At 42.1% G+C, this 16540-nt stretch overlaps 1 protein-coding gene across 1 annotated transcript in view; it reads right to left on the minus strand.

The window, feature by feature from the left end:
* Positions 1–5599: 5599 nt before the first annotated feature.
* CENPF (centromere protein F) overlaps positions 5600–16540 on the minus strand; it is a 62034-nt gene continuing 51093 nt past the window's right edge. The window contains exons 17-20 of the mRNA XM_047840892.1: positions 15334–15496; positions 13625–14098; positions 11925–12103; positions 5600–6574 (exon numbers count right to left, since the gene is read on the minus strand). Coding sequence (XP_047696848.1) covers positions 6371–6574; positions 11925–12103; positions 13625–14098; positions 15334–15496 — 1020 coding nt within the window. The 3' untranslated portion in view covers positions 5600–6370. The remainder of the gene's footprint in view (positions 6575–11924; positions 12104–13624; positions 14099–15333; positions 15497–16540) is intronic.

Consider the following 16540-nt stretch of genomic DNA (forward strand, 5'->3'; position numbering starts at 1 on the left):
CTGGGGGCGGGGCCATATTTCCTGAGCAAATGCTACCCAGCATCTGAACAGAAGTGGGGTTCTCCAGGCAAGAAAGAAAGAAGTAACAGTTGGGTAAGCAGTCAACTATCTCTGCCACAGCTACAGAAATTTTCTATCTGGGGATTAAAAAAAAAAAAATTGGCTGACATTGGTTTAAAAAATAACTCTTCATTGACTACAACCTATGCCACATTTGGGAAATCAGTGTGAGACTCCTCCGAACCAACATATTCTCTTCTTAAAAGAGTTTGTGACCACGTCAAGGGGGGAAGAATCTAATTTTGTGATACATGTTGGAACAAGATTTAGGTTGCTAATTTGGGCTTCTGGCTCTCATAACAACAGATTGGGAAGTGGAATCTGCAGTAAATCTCCTCAATAAGAATACGTATTCTTTAAATTCTAGCGATGAGGGGCTTCCTCCGTTTATTAATTCAACTATGCCATTAAACTATGATACATTCAAGTCCACTCTCGTGTGGTATTTCCACATGGAGGGAGGGAGACCCTGACTGTCTCATAAATTGAATACCCAGCCTCTGAAAAAACTAGCTGGGCAGAGCCAAGATGAAACTCACCTCTCTGCTTTGAGTTGTGGCTGTTTCAGAAGGAAAATCGTCTCCACACTCAATACACCTGTTTATAAATCAGAGTGGTGGCCCTTTGTTCCTTCCCCACATATCTAGGATTCCAAGCAAAGTGACCACCAGTCTGTTGTGTGGGCGTACAATAGAGGCTGACCACACAGGGGACAAAGCATTGTGGGCTAGCACAGGGCACCCTCATGACCCTCTGCTGGCCTAGGTCCAAGAATATGGCCATTAAACAAGCAGCTGGCATTCAGGACAGATAACACCCTCGTGCGGACTGCCCAAGGTCTAGCAGGAAGGAGTGGGCATGTGCCCAGCAAATGCTCAGTTAGATAACACAGCTGTGATTTCAACACCAAGAGGATCTGTTCACATTTAAAATTCAGGAATATCCCAGTGTTTCACTAAAAAGTCTGTAACTGTGGAAAGCTGCCATTTTCCTGACTCCTTGCAAATGCACCACTGGGGGAGAAAAACCAAAGCGGTTTTTATAACAGTGCAGGTTTTGCTGGAAACCCCAGTGCCAAATCCCTGACTACCTCAAAGGGTTAAATGAGGTTAAATAAGCACACTTTTCCTTAGGTGCTGAGTTGTCCTAGGCCACAAGAGAGGGAAACTTCCCTATGGGGTTCCGGTGGGATTCTGAGGAGAACTTGTCAGGCCAGTGTCTAGCTTCTTTTACTCTCTCCTTGGGGGTGGGTGATAATCTATGACAATCTTGGACTGGGGATCAAGACCAGAGCCTTAGTTTTGTTTTCCCACAAACTTAATAACCTCTTTAGGTCTCTTGAGTGGTAAAATAGGACCCACTTCACAGGATTATTAAATATCATAGGAGATAAGGCATTTGAACTGCAAGGATTCAATTTGGCAAATAAAGTATTTTTATGCAGATAAACATTACCCTCAAGGTGCCCCAGAAAAGAGAGGAATAACAAAGGACAGTAATCTTATTCATCAGCCACGTTCTTTGGGGGGCAGCATGTGGGGGGGCAGGCAGGGAGCCAGCGAGAATTTTGTGGGCTGCAAGTTAACAAAAATGTACGAAGTTTCGGGATATGTGTGTTTCCTTGTGATTTTCTAAAACATCAATAGAACAAATCACTTACATTTACACACGTAAATACACCAACATTACACAGGACAAACCTTGCCTGCAGCGTCAGAACCGACTTAAAAGCTATCAATCACTTTCCCTTTCATACCAGGAGCAGCGGCTGTTAGAACTGTGGTGGACAGAAATCTACACACCCATTACTCTCTCCCAAGATCACTGGACAATTCCCGTCTAGCACAAAATCGGGGGGAAGAGAAGAGTGGGTCACACTGGAAAATGGCTGAGGTGTAGAAAAACGAATTTCTGGTAATCTGATGCTTAAAATATATATATTTCCAGAAAAACAAAGTTGTGAGTGGAGGTTACATAGTTGAAACAAATATAATTGCCATTTTAACATACTATGAGCTAAATGGACTCTCTGAGCTTGAATTCAGGCACATTTTGCAATGCTGTTTTTGTAAGGAAATGTATTTTGAGTTCTAAACAATGAATTTATATATAAACTTCAACACGACTCATTTTTTATTAAAATTGCAGTAAATTGTTTTCTTTGGGTATTTTTCATGAGCCAAAGAAAAATCAAAACCAGTGGATGATTAATTTGCAAGATCAGTAACTGAATGATATGTACCAATCTATAGTGGTTACACTCATTTGCAAAATAAGCATTAGTGATATTGAGAATGAAGAGAATTTTGTATGGGAAAACTTTAACTGACATTAATGTGTAGTGTTGGACAGAGATTTATCTAACAAATTTAAGCTGCAGTATTTACAAAAAAATTATCTGTGTAATTATATGTACACAGAATAACCAACATTTTATTATTTGCAAAATCATACATATAAAAAGTGACTGACTTAATCATCATGGCAATTTCAAGAGGTATTATTGTTATTCCCAATTTTATCAGAGGAAACTGAGGCACAGTGAGTTATTTGCCCAAGGTCACATGGGGTGCCCAGGCATTCTGATACTTTTCACTGTTAATGTTTGCATTATACTAAGCTTTGGTATTTAAAGCCTTAAAAATGTCTAGAGTTTTCAAGGTTTTCCAAAACAGACTCTCTAAAAGCATTTAATTTTAAATAATGCTCATGCATTAAGTTAGTGGTTACAATTTTCCGAAGTTGAAATGGATCTCTAGTCTCATTTTAGTTTTGAAAATGCAGTATGAGGTCACACAAATCAGATATCATCATCCTAGACTTAAGGACATTCTCCACTGCACAGAAAAGATAGAAAAACTACATCTATCTCTTGAATATTTGTGCTATCAGAATTATTCTGGACCAGTCAGCCTCTATAGAAGAGGGCAAGAGATACACAACATACACAAGAGATTGGGCTCTGTGGTGACAACACTGGGGCTGAAATACTTCAACTCCCGAAGCCTATTTCGTCTTTTATCCAATGAGGATAATCCCCAGTCTTGCAAGATTGTTCTAAGACTCATCATTATTGTTAATAAACAAGGTCTCCTCAGACTTGGATGTGAGTTCTACCTGTGTCTCTTAATCTCAGCCTATAAAGTGGGGATCCTGATGTCTACCTCACAAAGGTGTTAAGGTTTGAGCCAACATGTAAAAATACTGTAAAATGCATCTAATTTTCCACATGGTGTTTTCAGCAGGTGAGGCATAGCTCAGATGAGTAGGCATTAGATACACGGTGCCGCCTGAAGGTGGGATACTAGTTTTGGTCCTCAGGCTTTTCCGCGAAGCACTCCAAATTCTCTTTTTTAATTTGAGAGAGAGAAAGAGAGCACAAAAGCGGGGGAGGGGGCAGAGGGAGAGGGAGAGACCATCTTTTTTTTTTTCTCTTAATGTTTATTCATTTTTGAGAGCAAGAATGTGGGAGGGGGAGGAGCAGAGAGACGGGGACAGAGGATCCCAAGCAGGCTCTGTACTGACAGCAGCAAGCCCAATGAGGGTCTCAAACTCGTGAACTGTGAGATCATGACCTGAGCTGAAGTTGGACACAACCGACTGAGCCACCCAGGTGCACCACGGTAAAGAGAATCTTAAGCAGGCTCCACGCTCCGCGTGGAGCCCAATGCAGGGCTTGATCTCATGACTCTGTGAAATCAAGAGTCTGATGTTCAACTGACTGAACCACCCAGGTGCCCCATCAAATTCTCTTCTTCTGTGTGTTCTCTCTACTCAGTGAACCAGCATAAAGCCCCTTCCTCTAAAGGGAATTCAACTCAACTACCAGTTGGCAACTACCAATTCCAGGTACTTAGAATCCTCCTAAAGAGGTAATTCCTTTGTCAACCACAAAAGAGAAATATGAAATACATGCCAGCGATTAGTTCAACTTCTGGCTGTGAGGTATTAAACTGATGAATCCGAAGAGTTGATCATAGCTTATTTCCCATTTAAGCTACTTTCATGATGCACTGCCATAACCCAAATGACTTTGGAAGCATTAACTTGAAAATCCTAAGATCAATGTGCTCAGCCACCCTAAGACTGTTTAGAAATTTTTTCCCTGACTCAAATCAGTTGGGAAGTGGAATAGTTAGGGGCTGCTGGGAAGAAGTGTCTTGACTTCTTTCCAGGTTCAAAGAAACCTGTGAAAAGTTCATAGTCCCAACAAAATAGACTGGGGACAAATGAGAAAAACCATGGATAAACCTCAAAGTTAATATGCATGCAGGGGTGCAGGGGTGACTCTTAGGAAATCAGGCTACAACTTAATGTTGGCTTTTAGTCCCTTTTTATTAAAGATGCAGTCCCTTTTGGACTCTTGATTACTCCCAATGAAACAAAGGGCCAACTGAGTTCCTACAGAATATTCAAGATGAAAGCATCATCTCTACCAAGCCCCTCATGGCGCAGATTGAAAATCTGACTCCTGGATCTCTGGAGTTGGTCTGTTTCTCCATATGATTTGTCAGCTGGGATCTTACTTGTGACTCAACTGGCTTATCAAGTTGGGGCTATGGTGTATTTACTTTTCACCCTATATGCAGCTCAACTCATGGTATAAAGAGTATTGCTAGCCCGAGGAAAAGGATATTTTATGTCTTGGCTGCCCATTTATAGTGACTGAACAGTTCTCTACAATCATGAAAACGGAAGGCATGCCAAGTATCCCCTGTAACAAGGCAGCCATGGTCCACCTAGGAAAAGGTGGAAGATGATCTCAAGGACCCATGGAACCGCCCAGCCAGACCTACTGAGTGGAATCTTCCAACAACTGGAGACAGCCAACAAAGCTGACGGCCTGATCCCAGCGATGTCTACTCCGGGCCATGCCCTTGAACACGTGACAGCCCTTGGGTGATTTATGATAAGGATATTGCACCAGACCATAACCCCAAGCAACAGCTGAAGAAACAGGAGGAAAGCCAGGATATCACTTTCGGTAGATGAATACTAAGTGGCTTAATATTACCAAAGCATTATCCAATAACAGAGGCCACCTTCCAAAGGCCAGTTTTAATATATAAATGATAGTGTTCGTCAAGGTTTACACATCAGTTTGAACTGAAAGTCAAGAGCAAATTATCTTTTACTAGTTCATGTCCTTGAAAACTTTTTTACCCTGATTCAGAGACAACGGGACTTGTTCCAAAGTTTTTGGATTTGCTATGGCTCATAATGCCTGCATATTTTCAAATGCTATCATCAATAAAGGAGCTGGAAAATACCACATATTTGTATATCCTTGCTGATGCAGTTTGATGGGTACACAATGTACCAGGCACTGGCTGGACACATTATTCCTAGAGAAATCCTGTAAATCTTCATGACCCACATTCCAAATCATGTCTTTTAACATAACTGAGTATGTTCACTAAATGTACTAGTTATCATTTGTTAAGACTCTTTTACTTTTTATAAGAGGCTGCAGAAGTCAGCAAGATACAGCACCAATGTTCATAATGCATTTCTATTTAGAAATCATTTTTACAGAAACCAAGAGTGATTTTTTTTATTAGGACAAAAAATGCTCTATTTTAATACAAGATCACTATTGATGAGAATGTATACTAAAGAAGTGCAACAAATTGGTCTGAAAAAGAAACAGTACAATGACAGAAAACTTTGACATACCACATCTCGGAGGAGCCTGCGACCAGGCCAACTGGAAATGAACACACAACCCCCGTCACCCCCACACACAAGTATGTACAGGTTACATTGGCAAACATTTAGAAAACACACTGGAAGCTAAGCATGAACACACCCACCTTATGTACATCCACATATGTATATGTGTGCGTGATTTTCCTTCATTTCACTTGGCTAAAAGAAATTCTTGATCTAAAATTATTTCCTGCCTAACTCTATACATAGGAAATATCACAAAGCAAAAGTTTACATTTCCCTGGGAGCTGTTCGTTGGAAGTATAAGCTGTATTTTGAATTCCCTTAGGGTAAAATCCACATGCAAACAAAAGTTGTTACAAAGTGCTTGCCGTCTAAGCGTAACAGCACCAAAGAGCTTTATCCAGCACCCTTTACACTACTGAAGAAGAGTATCAATGATGAATTGGTGATCAGTGCTTCCAAACATTTCCAATACTTCTACACGGGAGAGCTAAAGAGTACAATATATTTCGATTCATGAGGAAATGTTTTCTTCCCACAGATAATGTGCTCCCTAACTAAAGAAAAGCCCCTGCAGGGTCACTGCCTTCTACTCAAATACTGCCACCATCCAAGGTCCTGACACACAAGGTCGCTTCTACTGGACCCTGCAGTTCTCGCTGCTCTTGGACTCGGGGATAGCTTCCGGGCTGGGGGCAAGCCGGCCTCGCTTGGCCCTCAGGCCCTCCCTGGGGCTGTCAGCTGAACTCCTCTCAGGAAGGTTACTGACCGAGAGTGATCTCGTGGTGGGTTCTCGGAAGGTGGCGCCTGAATCCACTGGGCTTTGCTGAGCAACCTTGACCTATAACAAACAAAGCATCTTTGTTAGAGATTTAAATCATATTCACAATCCTACAACATGAAAATTAAAGTGCTTATGTCACCAAATTTTAAATTCAATCCTTCTTCTGTAGGTGTTATACACGGCTTTAGTATTTCTTCCTCACTGGGAAGAAACAAGGAGGATATCGGACATGAACTTGGTTAAGTCACCTTGAGAGCTTTCCTTGACACCTCTGATGGCCAAAGGTTCACTCCCAAAGCTAGCATGACCTTCTCAGATCAGAAGGCAAGCTTTTTGAAGGCCAAGCCTGTCCTCCTTGCCATTGTAACCCTAGTGCCCAGAATATGCTTGACTACCTGTCAAACATTCAATATATGCCTGAGTGATGACACAAATCAGCTTTCATTTACCCTGAGCCCCTGCTATCATTCAAGTGACTGTGATTCCAATGAGTAAGACTACCTTCATAGGGAGTAAGCTTTATTTACAACGTGTGTGTGTGTGTGTGTGTGTGTGTGTGTGTGTTTGTGAGAGAGAGAGAGAGAGAGAGAGAGAGAGAGAGCACACACACACACGCGCGCATGCACACGAACCGGGAAGGGGCAGAAGGAGAGAGAGAATCTTAAGCAGGCTCCACACTCAGCGCCTGGTGCAGGGCTTGATCCCACAACTGTGAGATCATGACCTGAGCCGAAATCAAGACTCAGACACTCAACCGATTGAGCCACCCAGGCACCTCTATTTACAACATTTAAAGGACCTAAAACATGTTTCTCCTATATCATCGTTTTAACATTCTCCTTACGTTTTTGTTTTGTGTCCATATTGAATTTGGATTATAGTAGAATAAATAATAAAGTCCAGAAAGAGTAACACCCCTTTCTGATGTCCTGCCTTTTAAGAGAAAGAGCGATCTCAGGAAATGTGAGACTTTTAAGAAACAGACAAGAGGGCAGGGTAGCTGATAGAGTTCAGATTTTTTGAGGTTTATGCAGTTGTGACTAAAGATATGGGGTCAGAAAAGAGAAAGGGGAGCAGGATGGATAGAGCATAGAAAAGCTTCATTTGACCAAAGTTAAAGGCAAGAGTGGAGGACCCAAGTGGAAAGATCTTCACAAGGAAAAGAGGAAGGGCACTCTTGACAAGGGCGACTCATGTTTGCTCTCCACAGGGAGAAGCTATTGATAGACGGCAATGGACTCCAGTGAGCTCCTTCTGAAGCAGAAAGAAAGAAGAGTGGAAATTATTTCCCCATTTATATTCTTTCCATAGGAAGCATGTGGTTTTAAAAGGCAGCTAAATACTTTTCATTACAGAAAACATAGTAAATCTGGCCAACAGATCAAATCCCTGGAAAGCTTGTCTCAGATTAAATGCAGGACACTTAAAAAAGAGCAGCCTCTAAGGAGCAGGACTTAGTGGAAAATTACCATCCATGGAAAGTTGAAGGAAAAAAACAGAGTTTTACTGGTACTTTTTTTTTTTAATAGAAAGTGATACAAAAGACAGGCATTTCCCTTGAACCCATCTGACGCAGGAAAGTCAGCTCTTCAGATTCACTGTTTAAAACAAAAAGAGACAGAGAGGGATCACTCACATTGGGAAAAGAATATTTGAGTTAGTAAAACTTTTTTTTTTTTAATTTTTTTTTCAACATTTTTTATTTATTTTTGGGACAGAGAGAAACAGAGCATGAACGGGGGAGGGGCAGAGAGAGAGGGAGACACAGCATCGGAAACAGGCTCCAGGCTCCGAGCCATCAGCCCAGAGCCTGACGCGGGGCTCGAACTCACGGACCGCGAGATCGTGACCTGGCTGAAGTCGGACGCTTAACTGACTGCGCCACCCAGGCGCCCCATGAGTTAGTAAAACTTTTTAAAAATATTTATTTATTTTTGAGAGAGAGAGAGAGAGAGAGAGAGAGAGAGAGAGCGAGCACGAATGGGGGAGGGGCAGAGAGAGAGGGAGACACAGAATCCGAAACAGGCTCCAGGCTCTGAGCTGTCAACACAGAGCCCGAAGCAGGGCTCGAACCCACAAACCATGAGATCATGACCTGAGCCGAAGCTGGACACTTAACCAACTGAGCCACCCAGGGGCCCAATAAAACTCTTTCTTAATCCCAATTAAATAGCCCAAGTCTACCTCTTGGGTTCCCCCTCTAGACTCAATTTCTCTGATACTGAGCTGAGGAAATTACAGTCTATGATCAGTTTAAACTGTGAAGTTGATCCTCATGTTGGCGGGTTGGTCTCAGACTTGTCTATATAAGTACATGAGGTCTAATTCACCAAGTGTCTAAACTATTAAGTGCACCCCAACCTGGACTGTCTTACAAACTATGTCTGCAGCCACAGTGGCCAGAGGGCAACTATGCAGATGGTGCAGTGAAAGTGAACCTCATTCATAGGAAGGAACGCAGGGCCCCACTATACTCATCACCATCACCCTCTACAATTTAGGGGCAGGTCCTCTGGAACTGACCACCAACCCCGGGTTCAGACCAAGTCCACAATCGTGACTCGCTTATCCCCAGCAAGCGAGGAGCTCCTGGGCTCGTCCAACTCAGAGACATAACAGAAAATGATCCTCACCTACTCTGCACTAAACCTGACAGATTTCCCTAAAGGTCCTGACAGATATCACTAAAGGTCCTGCTGAATGACCTAGGGAATTGCCTGTCTCAGACCTTCAGCCAGTCACTTCAGGCAAGGGCTCATAATCCTGAGTTTCTAAGCAACAGCTTTAGGAAAGGATACCTTGGCTCTATTCATTCAAACTGAATGATGAAATACCCTTAACAGATGAGGCAAGCATTTTTACAAGGCGACTGAGAAAATGCTGAATTAAATTAAAAATCAATAGGCTGCGTTTTGAAGAGTTTGCATCTAACCACGAAGTCTCCTATAACCTCCTCTGAAGAGGAACCACCCCCATTCATTTGCACAAGTGTGCAAAATTGCTTAGCGATTCATAACTGCTGGAGCCAACTGCAGCCTGTAGCCGATGCATCGAACACAAATCTGCAGGAAACCATGGTTACTACTCTGTACTCTGCAGACTCAACAGTGGTGTGGAAAGCAGGCCCCCTAGTGTGCAGAGCTCTTGTTCCTACATAATCAGTCTGAACCCCCCACGTAAACTGCTTTTCCATCAATTCCTCATAAAAGAAGGAAAAAAATGACCCATGTGGTGATTTCATGAGATGGTTTCCTAACATATGTTTAAACATCTATTATCATAATCGCTTCAGGACAAGACTAACAGCCCCAGTCATTCAACAAATAATCTGTTCAGTGTCAGACATTGTATTAGACATGAGGACACAGGTAAGCTATAGTCATAATCAGGGACCTCGCAGTACTCCTCCTGCAACTCAGAAGGCAGATATTTAACAAGTAATTATGATAAAGTGAGCCACCTTAAACCAGTGAAAGTACAGGGTGCTACGTATGTGTCAAGATTTTCTGTTTTAAGGAGGGGCGCCTGGGTGGCTCAGTCAGTTAAGCGTCTGACTTCCGCTCAGGTCATGATCTCACGGTTCATGGATTCGAGTCCCGAGTTGGGCTCTGTGCTGACAGCTCAGAGCCCCGGAAGCTGCTTCGGATTCTGTGTCTCCCTCCCTCTCTGCCCCTCCCGTGCTCACACTCTGTCTCTCTCTCAAAACTAAATAAACATTAAAAAAAAAAAAAAAAGATTTTCTGGTTTGAGAGAGCCAGACAGCTAAGTACTCCACTTGATCACCAAAGGTGTGAGACAAGCAGGAATGGACGTTAGCATGTACGAGGAGTGAGGACGGGCTCCCAGTCAGCCACCCAGTGAGGGAAGTAGCACAGCCTGCCCCAGAGCCTAAACCTGTACCGCAGGTCAGGACTTGTCTTGTGGTTGAAAGCTTTGGTCAAGCTTGGAAACTTCCCTTTCCATGGGTACTGGTTACTTTATGGAAAAGACGCTGTTCTTATGGTCACTGGAAAGTCAAGACCTACTCCAGTACCCTCTTCAGTGTTTTGTTGTTCCCAGCATTCAAAAGCTAGATCCCAAAGTGAATGTGTGAGAAAAAGAAAGAAAGAGAGAAGGGCCAGGGGCTGGGGGCCGGGGGGGTGCGGATTTGCACAAAATGGTCAATATTTCTAATACGGGTAACGGATGGGCTCATTTTGATGAGTGAAAGAAAATGCTAGACCTTTCTTCCTTACCTCTGAATTAATAAAATTTTATTTAGTATGTAAGTCATGAAAAAACTTAACACCAGGTATACATTCCTTAAGGCTTACAGCTCTTATATATCAACGTAACATTTACAAATATGTTCTTGTTTTGATGCACCTAATCACCAATGTCTTTGTATTTTGGTATCTAAAATCCTGATGAGGAGCAGGCCTAGTCACTTAAAGAATTATTACATTACACAGATAGGGGTTCCTACACTTTCAAAGCTTTGTTTGCTGGGTCAAGGTAATCACACTGCATAGTTACTCAAACTCTAACAAGCAAGCAAGTAAAATCACAAAATTTTAGAATTCTTAGAACTATTCCAGCAATGTTCCTGTGACCTCTTGTTTGAGTAACGCTGGGGAAAAGAGCAAGACTGTGGAGGTGAGAGACAGTAAGCATTAACTCTGGGCAGGTTAGATCTTTGTGAACCTTACTTTCTTCTTTCTTCTATCATACCACTTACTATGAGTGCAATAAAATGCATATACTTTGCGTACATAAGTGCTAGTATTCCTTATAGAATAATGGAACAAAGATCTGCAAAGTGAATATTCTCGATGCTTTAAATGACATTTACTGGGCCGTTTGCCAGGTGCACAGAGGTCACTAAAATCGTCGTCCCACCCTCAACAATCAAAATAGACAGATGTGTCAACAGAGACCCTTTCTTTAGATGTCTACTGAAATATTTGCTTTCTGTAAAGTAAAGGAGTAAAAAAGAAAGAAGAAAAATAAAAACGAATTGGCAGCCGGGGCATGGGGCAATGGATTAGAGGGAAAAGTGTGAAATAAGCAATGACCAATGCCTGTGGTCGAAACAAAGACTACCTTTCAATTCCTTTAACGTACAGCTCGAACCTTGCTTACAAATCCTTTGAGTTCTGATTGACAATTTCTCATTATTTAACACTTTCCGTCAAACTGTAAGGGGCCTGTCGGATCAAGGATGAGACTGCAGCCGCAGGATAATGTAATGTTTATCCCCTGGTCCGCTCCCTACCGTCTTCAGGCCTGGCTTACTTCTAGCACGTGGAGAAAGAAGGCCAGGCTTTAAAGAGCTCCTGGGTCAGGGGGCGCTGTGTCAGACCCTTGCCCAGAAAACACCGTAACTTCCTGGATTTGGAAGGGTGGAGACGTGTTCGCCGGAGTTTACCTTTTGTGATCTGCTGCCACCAGCTGTTGGTTTGGAGGTCTCGGTATGATTTTCTTTGTTGAGGCTTAGTGGGGATGGTGTTAACTTCTGGGCAGCGAGGCGGGGGCTGGTCCGAGTTGGCATGGTTGTTCTCCGAAGGACATACGGGCTTGTCTTTCCTGTTGGGATATCAGCGAACCCTACGGGCAAAAAATGCTGACTGTCAACACTGCTAGGTCCAATTCTATCTACAAGGGAAACGATATGTATCAAGTAAAGTTTCAACAAACATAAGAGTAACTCCAAAAACACTTTCTGCTAGCCACAATGGACAATGGATTAACTTCACAGCTGCCCTGGGAACCCCCAAATCAAATAAGTAGTGGGCAGGTGTTCTCTTCCCAGACACACAGGAAAACACAATGGAAAAAGAAGGGGAAATAACATTAAACAAAAAATGTATTTCCTGCTTCCTCTTCTTCTTCTAATGTGGATGTCTTAACTCACATTCCGCTAAGATCCGAAGAACACACGAGCAAGCCTTCCCATAACATTTGGATTGGAGACAAAAAGGGGGGTAAAATGGAGAGAAAAGGAAAGGAAAAAAAAAGGCCGACTCTTGCTTAAAACAAGAGAAGGTCAAATGGTAAAAGCCACTGCTCCACAGGTGCCCACTCCCATGTAGAGACTGGGTGGGAGGAGACACCCGACTCGGTAAAAGAGTGATTTCACAGTCTGCTCACATTGTCTCCCTCCATAGTGGCAATGGACGTGACCTGAGGTGAGGAAGAGAAACTCAGTCCCAATGGGCATGGCGCACACCCTCCAGAGCGGCATTAATGGCTGACTAAAGCAACTATTTGCTTTTGTTTTTAACCCTTTCACTACAAATAAAAAACAGGAATGAGGAAGATACAACGAATTATTTGGGGGCCAGATTTCCTGAGAGCCAGAGTTACTCAGAACGGTGTCCCTCAAATCATCTAGGGCAAAGAATTAGTGTTGATAATTTTTTGAGGGAAAGGCATGGGGATAATTTCCAACTTGCTGTGGAATGATACTCCTGTATAACCAAAGTAAGAATGAGCCAAGGGGAGAACTCACATTCACGACATGCCTGCATGTGGCAACAATGTCAAATTGTTATGAACATTTTTAAACTCTTACTATTGATTTCTGAACATTACTTTTTTTTGTCATGGACCAGTAACACACAGTTCCTAGACTGGCCCCAGTCCCTGGCCCACACTCTGAAGATCACTGAGTTTAAACAAACAAACAAAAAAAAAACAAGTGCTGAGCAGCTCCAGCCAAGAGGCACATCCCCCAGTTCACCTCCTACCTGGATGAGACGAGGACTAACAGGGGAAAAAAAAAAAGCTTGAAGAGTGCCCTTGATTTGGGGAATTTTCAGCCCAGGAATATCAAATCCCGAACAAGCTTTGAATAGTCATTCTTCAAATCTATTAGCACATTTTGTACTGTAACATGAGTAATTAGATCTTAGTCCTTTCCTCATGCAGGAAAACGAACAAACAAACAAAACAAAACAAAACAAAACATACCTTAGCAATTTAAAGGTGGACTATTGCTTCTGAAGGTCAATTAGTATTGTCATGCAACAAACTAAAACATAAATGCTTCTTCTGTCTTTTCGTATGTGAATTTTTATTTGGAATTTCAAAAGAACACAAATAATTTTGCTTTTAAATGACGCATACCTTTCTTTACAACTTCTGGAAGTCCCTCTGGCTCAAACTCAGTGTGTTTGGCATCCTCGGAGGGGTGAATACCACTTTTGCTGGCTTTCCTACTCTTTTTAGAAAACGTCTCTGGGGTAGAAGGCGCTGCGCCCCCTCCATCTTCTGGAATCCCAATGGACCTTTGCCTTTTGCCTGGGGCTTTATTCTGGCTGGATGATAACTTCTTTTCAGTAGCAGAAGGGGCTGGAGAGGATTCTGGAACAACTGCATTTAGCAAAGGAGAACTCTGGAGATTAAGTTTAGACTGTGAACACAGACGAGCAACTTGTGTCTCCAACATCTCTTTGGCTTTCTCTAACTTCTCATGGCTTATGAGCAGGGAACAATACTTGTCCAAGTATTCATCGGCCTCCTGGCTTTTCTCTTCAAGAGTTTCTTTCAATTCTTTTATCTCAGCCATTAATTCCTCTACATTAGAATCCACAACAGCACCTGTCCGAAGTAAAGGGACACACTGTACATCACGTGACACTTCTCTAGTTAACACTGGGCATCGTAAAGCCAACAACCTCAGAGTTGTTATTTGGTTTTCTTTTAGACAAGGTGGGGGAAGACATCTCTATATGTTCTCGTAGGTCAAACAACTCTTGTTGGGAGGGATCATACCAAGGTACAAGTCTAGTAGATTATAAGACATTCCTTAGGATACCTTAAATAAAATCTATCAAAATCTCAAATGCGTATTCCAGCCAACCCATCTTGTAGTTCATATGAGATCAGATGAGTTAATCTAGCATATCCCCGATTTTCACCTGCCCATTCTTTCCATCATAAGTGAACAAACAATAAAAATTGGTAAAGAATATGAAGTCTGTTGTAATGGCTTTGGGAACCAGAAGCGGGTCAGTGACAAGTCCAAAACAGCTTTTTTTTTTTTTTTTTTTTAAAGCAGTGGAGGTTCTGATGGACCAGTGCTTGGTTCTGATGGGCAAGTGGAGGTTCTGATGGACAAGTGCTTCAGAGGTGGGAATCTTGGTCAATTTGTAGCTGCCATGGTTAGCACTGAATCCACTGGAAAAACTCTCTGGATCTACAATATACTCCAAGTACTCTTCTCAGCAGGGAAGGTCACCCACCCACCCTGTGCAGCTATGGTCCAGAAGGGCCCCTCACCTTATACTATCCTTGCCATCATCTTTCCACACAGTAAGAGCATTCTGCTCTGAAGACAGGAGTTCAGAAAAGTCACAAGGACAGTTGCCATTTCTTTATTTTACCTCCACACCCAAACATACAGCCCCTAAGCCTTCCATTTAGTTGACCCACGAGGATGGGCCAAGGACAACCAGAATCAGCTGTTGCTAAATCACCAATGCCAGCTCAGAATGTCAATCTGCCTCTGACGTAGCAACTACATAAATGGACATGCACGTGAAAAACTCTTTTTGCAATAGCTCATTAGCAAAAAGTGCTGCCAGTTTTTTTGTGTTTTATATAACAGAACATGCAATGATTCCATTTCAATATGCAGACTTCGTTCGGAATCCTATTAACCCTATGACCCCAAGCCAAGCACAAAATTCAGAAACTGGAAAATGGCAACTGCTGAGAATCAGCACGCGGTGCAGGACAGAGCACTGAAAACGCTTGTATGCCGACACACCACATGTGTGTGACTTCACGAGTGGAAGAGTTTTGGCTGATGGATGTGCCTAGTTAACACCTACCTGTTTTCTGTTTCTCTTGTGTGCCTTCAAGGTGAGACAGCTCTTTCTGTAACATCTCCTTTTCCTCTTCCAGCTGTTTGCAGGATTTGATCAACAACTTTATTTTCCCCTGCGAACGTTCATTTTCCTTCTTCAACTGATCTGTATATTTTACACTGTCCGCCTACAAAACAACACCTTGAATTTAAAACTTTGAATTTCTTCGTATGAGCATATGGGAAAATAATCATGAGACATCATTAAGAACCATATATTATAAATTTAAGTATTATGATGTTCAAAATAAAACATCTAAAGATGCATAAAACAATTCATCTTCCCTACTCGGTTTCCTAGGTCTCCCCAGTAGACACTGTGGTTTTGTCACTTTCTGAGTATCAGCAAGCATAAATCTTGGTTCCTAAGACAGTGCCCGAGGAAGGAGCCCACGACAGGGTTTGTCCAATGGGAATCGCACCTGGGGGGTTAGGGTGGGAGATAATGGACATATGTTTGGTGGGTCAAAAATTCTTGAGGATAGACTTGTGTTTCCATCTGTAGCCCGTGCTGTTGACAATTTCAATACCCAAGATGGCATTTGTTTTGGTGACGCCAAGTGAAAGCCAAAGAATATTATGGCTCATAATACAAATTTAAGTTCTACGGTTGCTTGAACAGAAAGCGAATAGGATGGTAAGAGACTGATGGCCTCACACATTTCTCAGGAGTGTAGTTCACACTGTTCCTTAACCACATCTGCAAATTCAAAAAAAAAAAAAAAAAAGCTCTGACAATGATTTAGAGGAAAATTTTAAGATACAGAGGTACTTATATATAGTCTTTATTTATCCCACCTTGTGAGAATAGTCATGCATCTTGTTGCAGAAATATGAATCTGATTATGATAGATTATCCCAGACCCTGCTGGGATACTCCATAACATGCACTGTATTATGTAATATCTAAAAAATGTAAGACTTCTAAAACAAACTAGCTCCAAGAGTTTCCAATAAGAGATCTGATCATACAAAGGCAGACCAAACTATTTAAAAAAAAAAAAAAAACCTGAGCATCAATTTCATGTTGCATGTAGATTTCATTCTTGGTATATTATTTCATCTTGAAATAATGTATTAGCAGTGTTGCAGTAAATCCGCACTTCCAGAATTGTCTATTTCTGATTCCAACCATCACTGGATTACAGATCCATTTAATTCCAATTCAACAG

This window comes from Prionailurus viverrinus, chromosome F1 (assembly GCF_022837055.1).
Source record: "Prionailurus viverrinus isolate Anna chromosome F1, UM_Priviv_1.0, whole genome shotgun sequence".
NCBI lineage: Eukaryota > Metazoa > Chordata > Mammalia > Carnivora > Felidae > Prionailurus > Prionailurus viverrinus.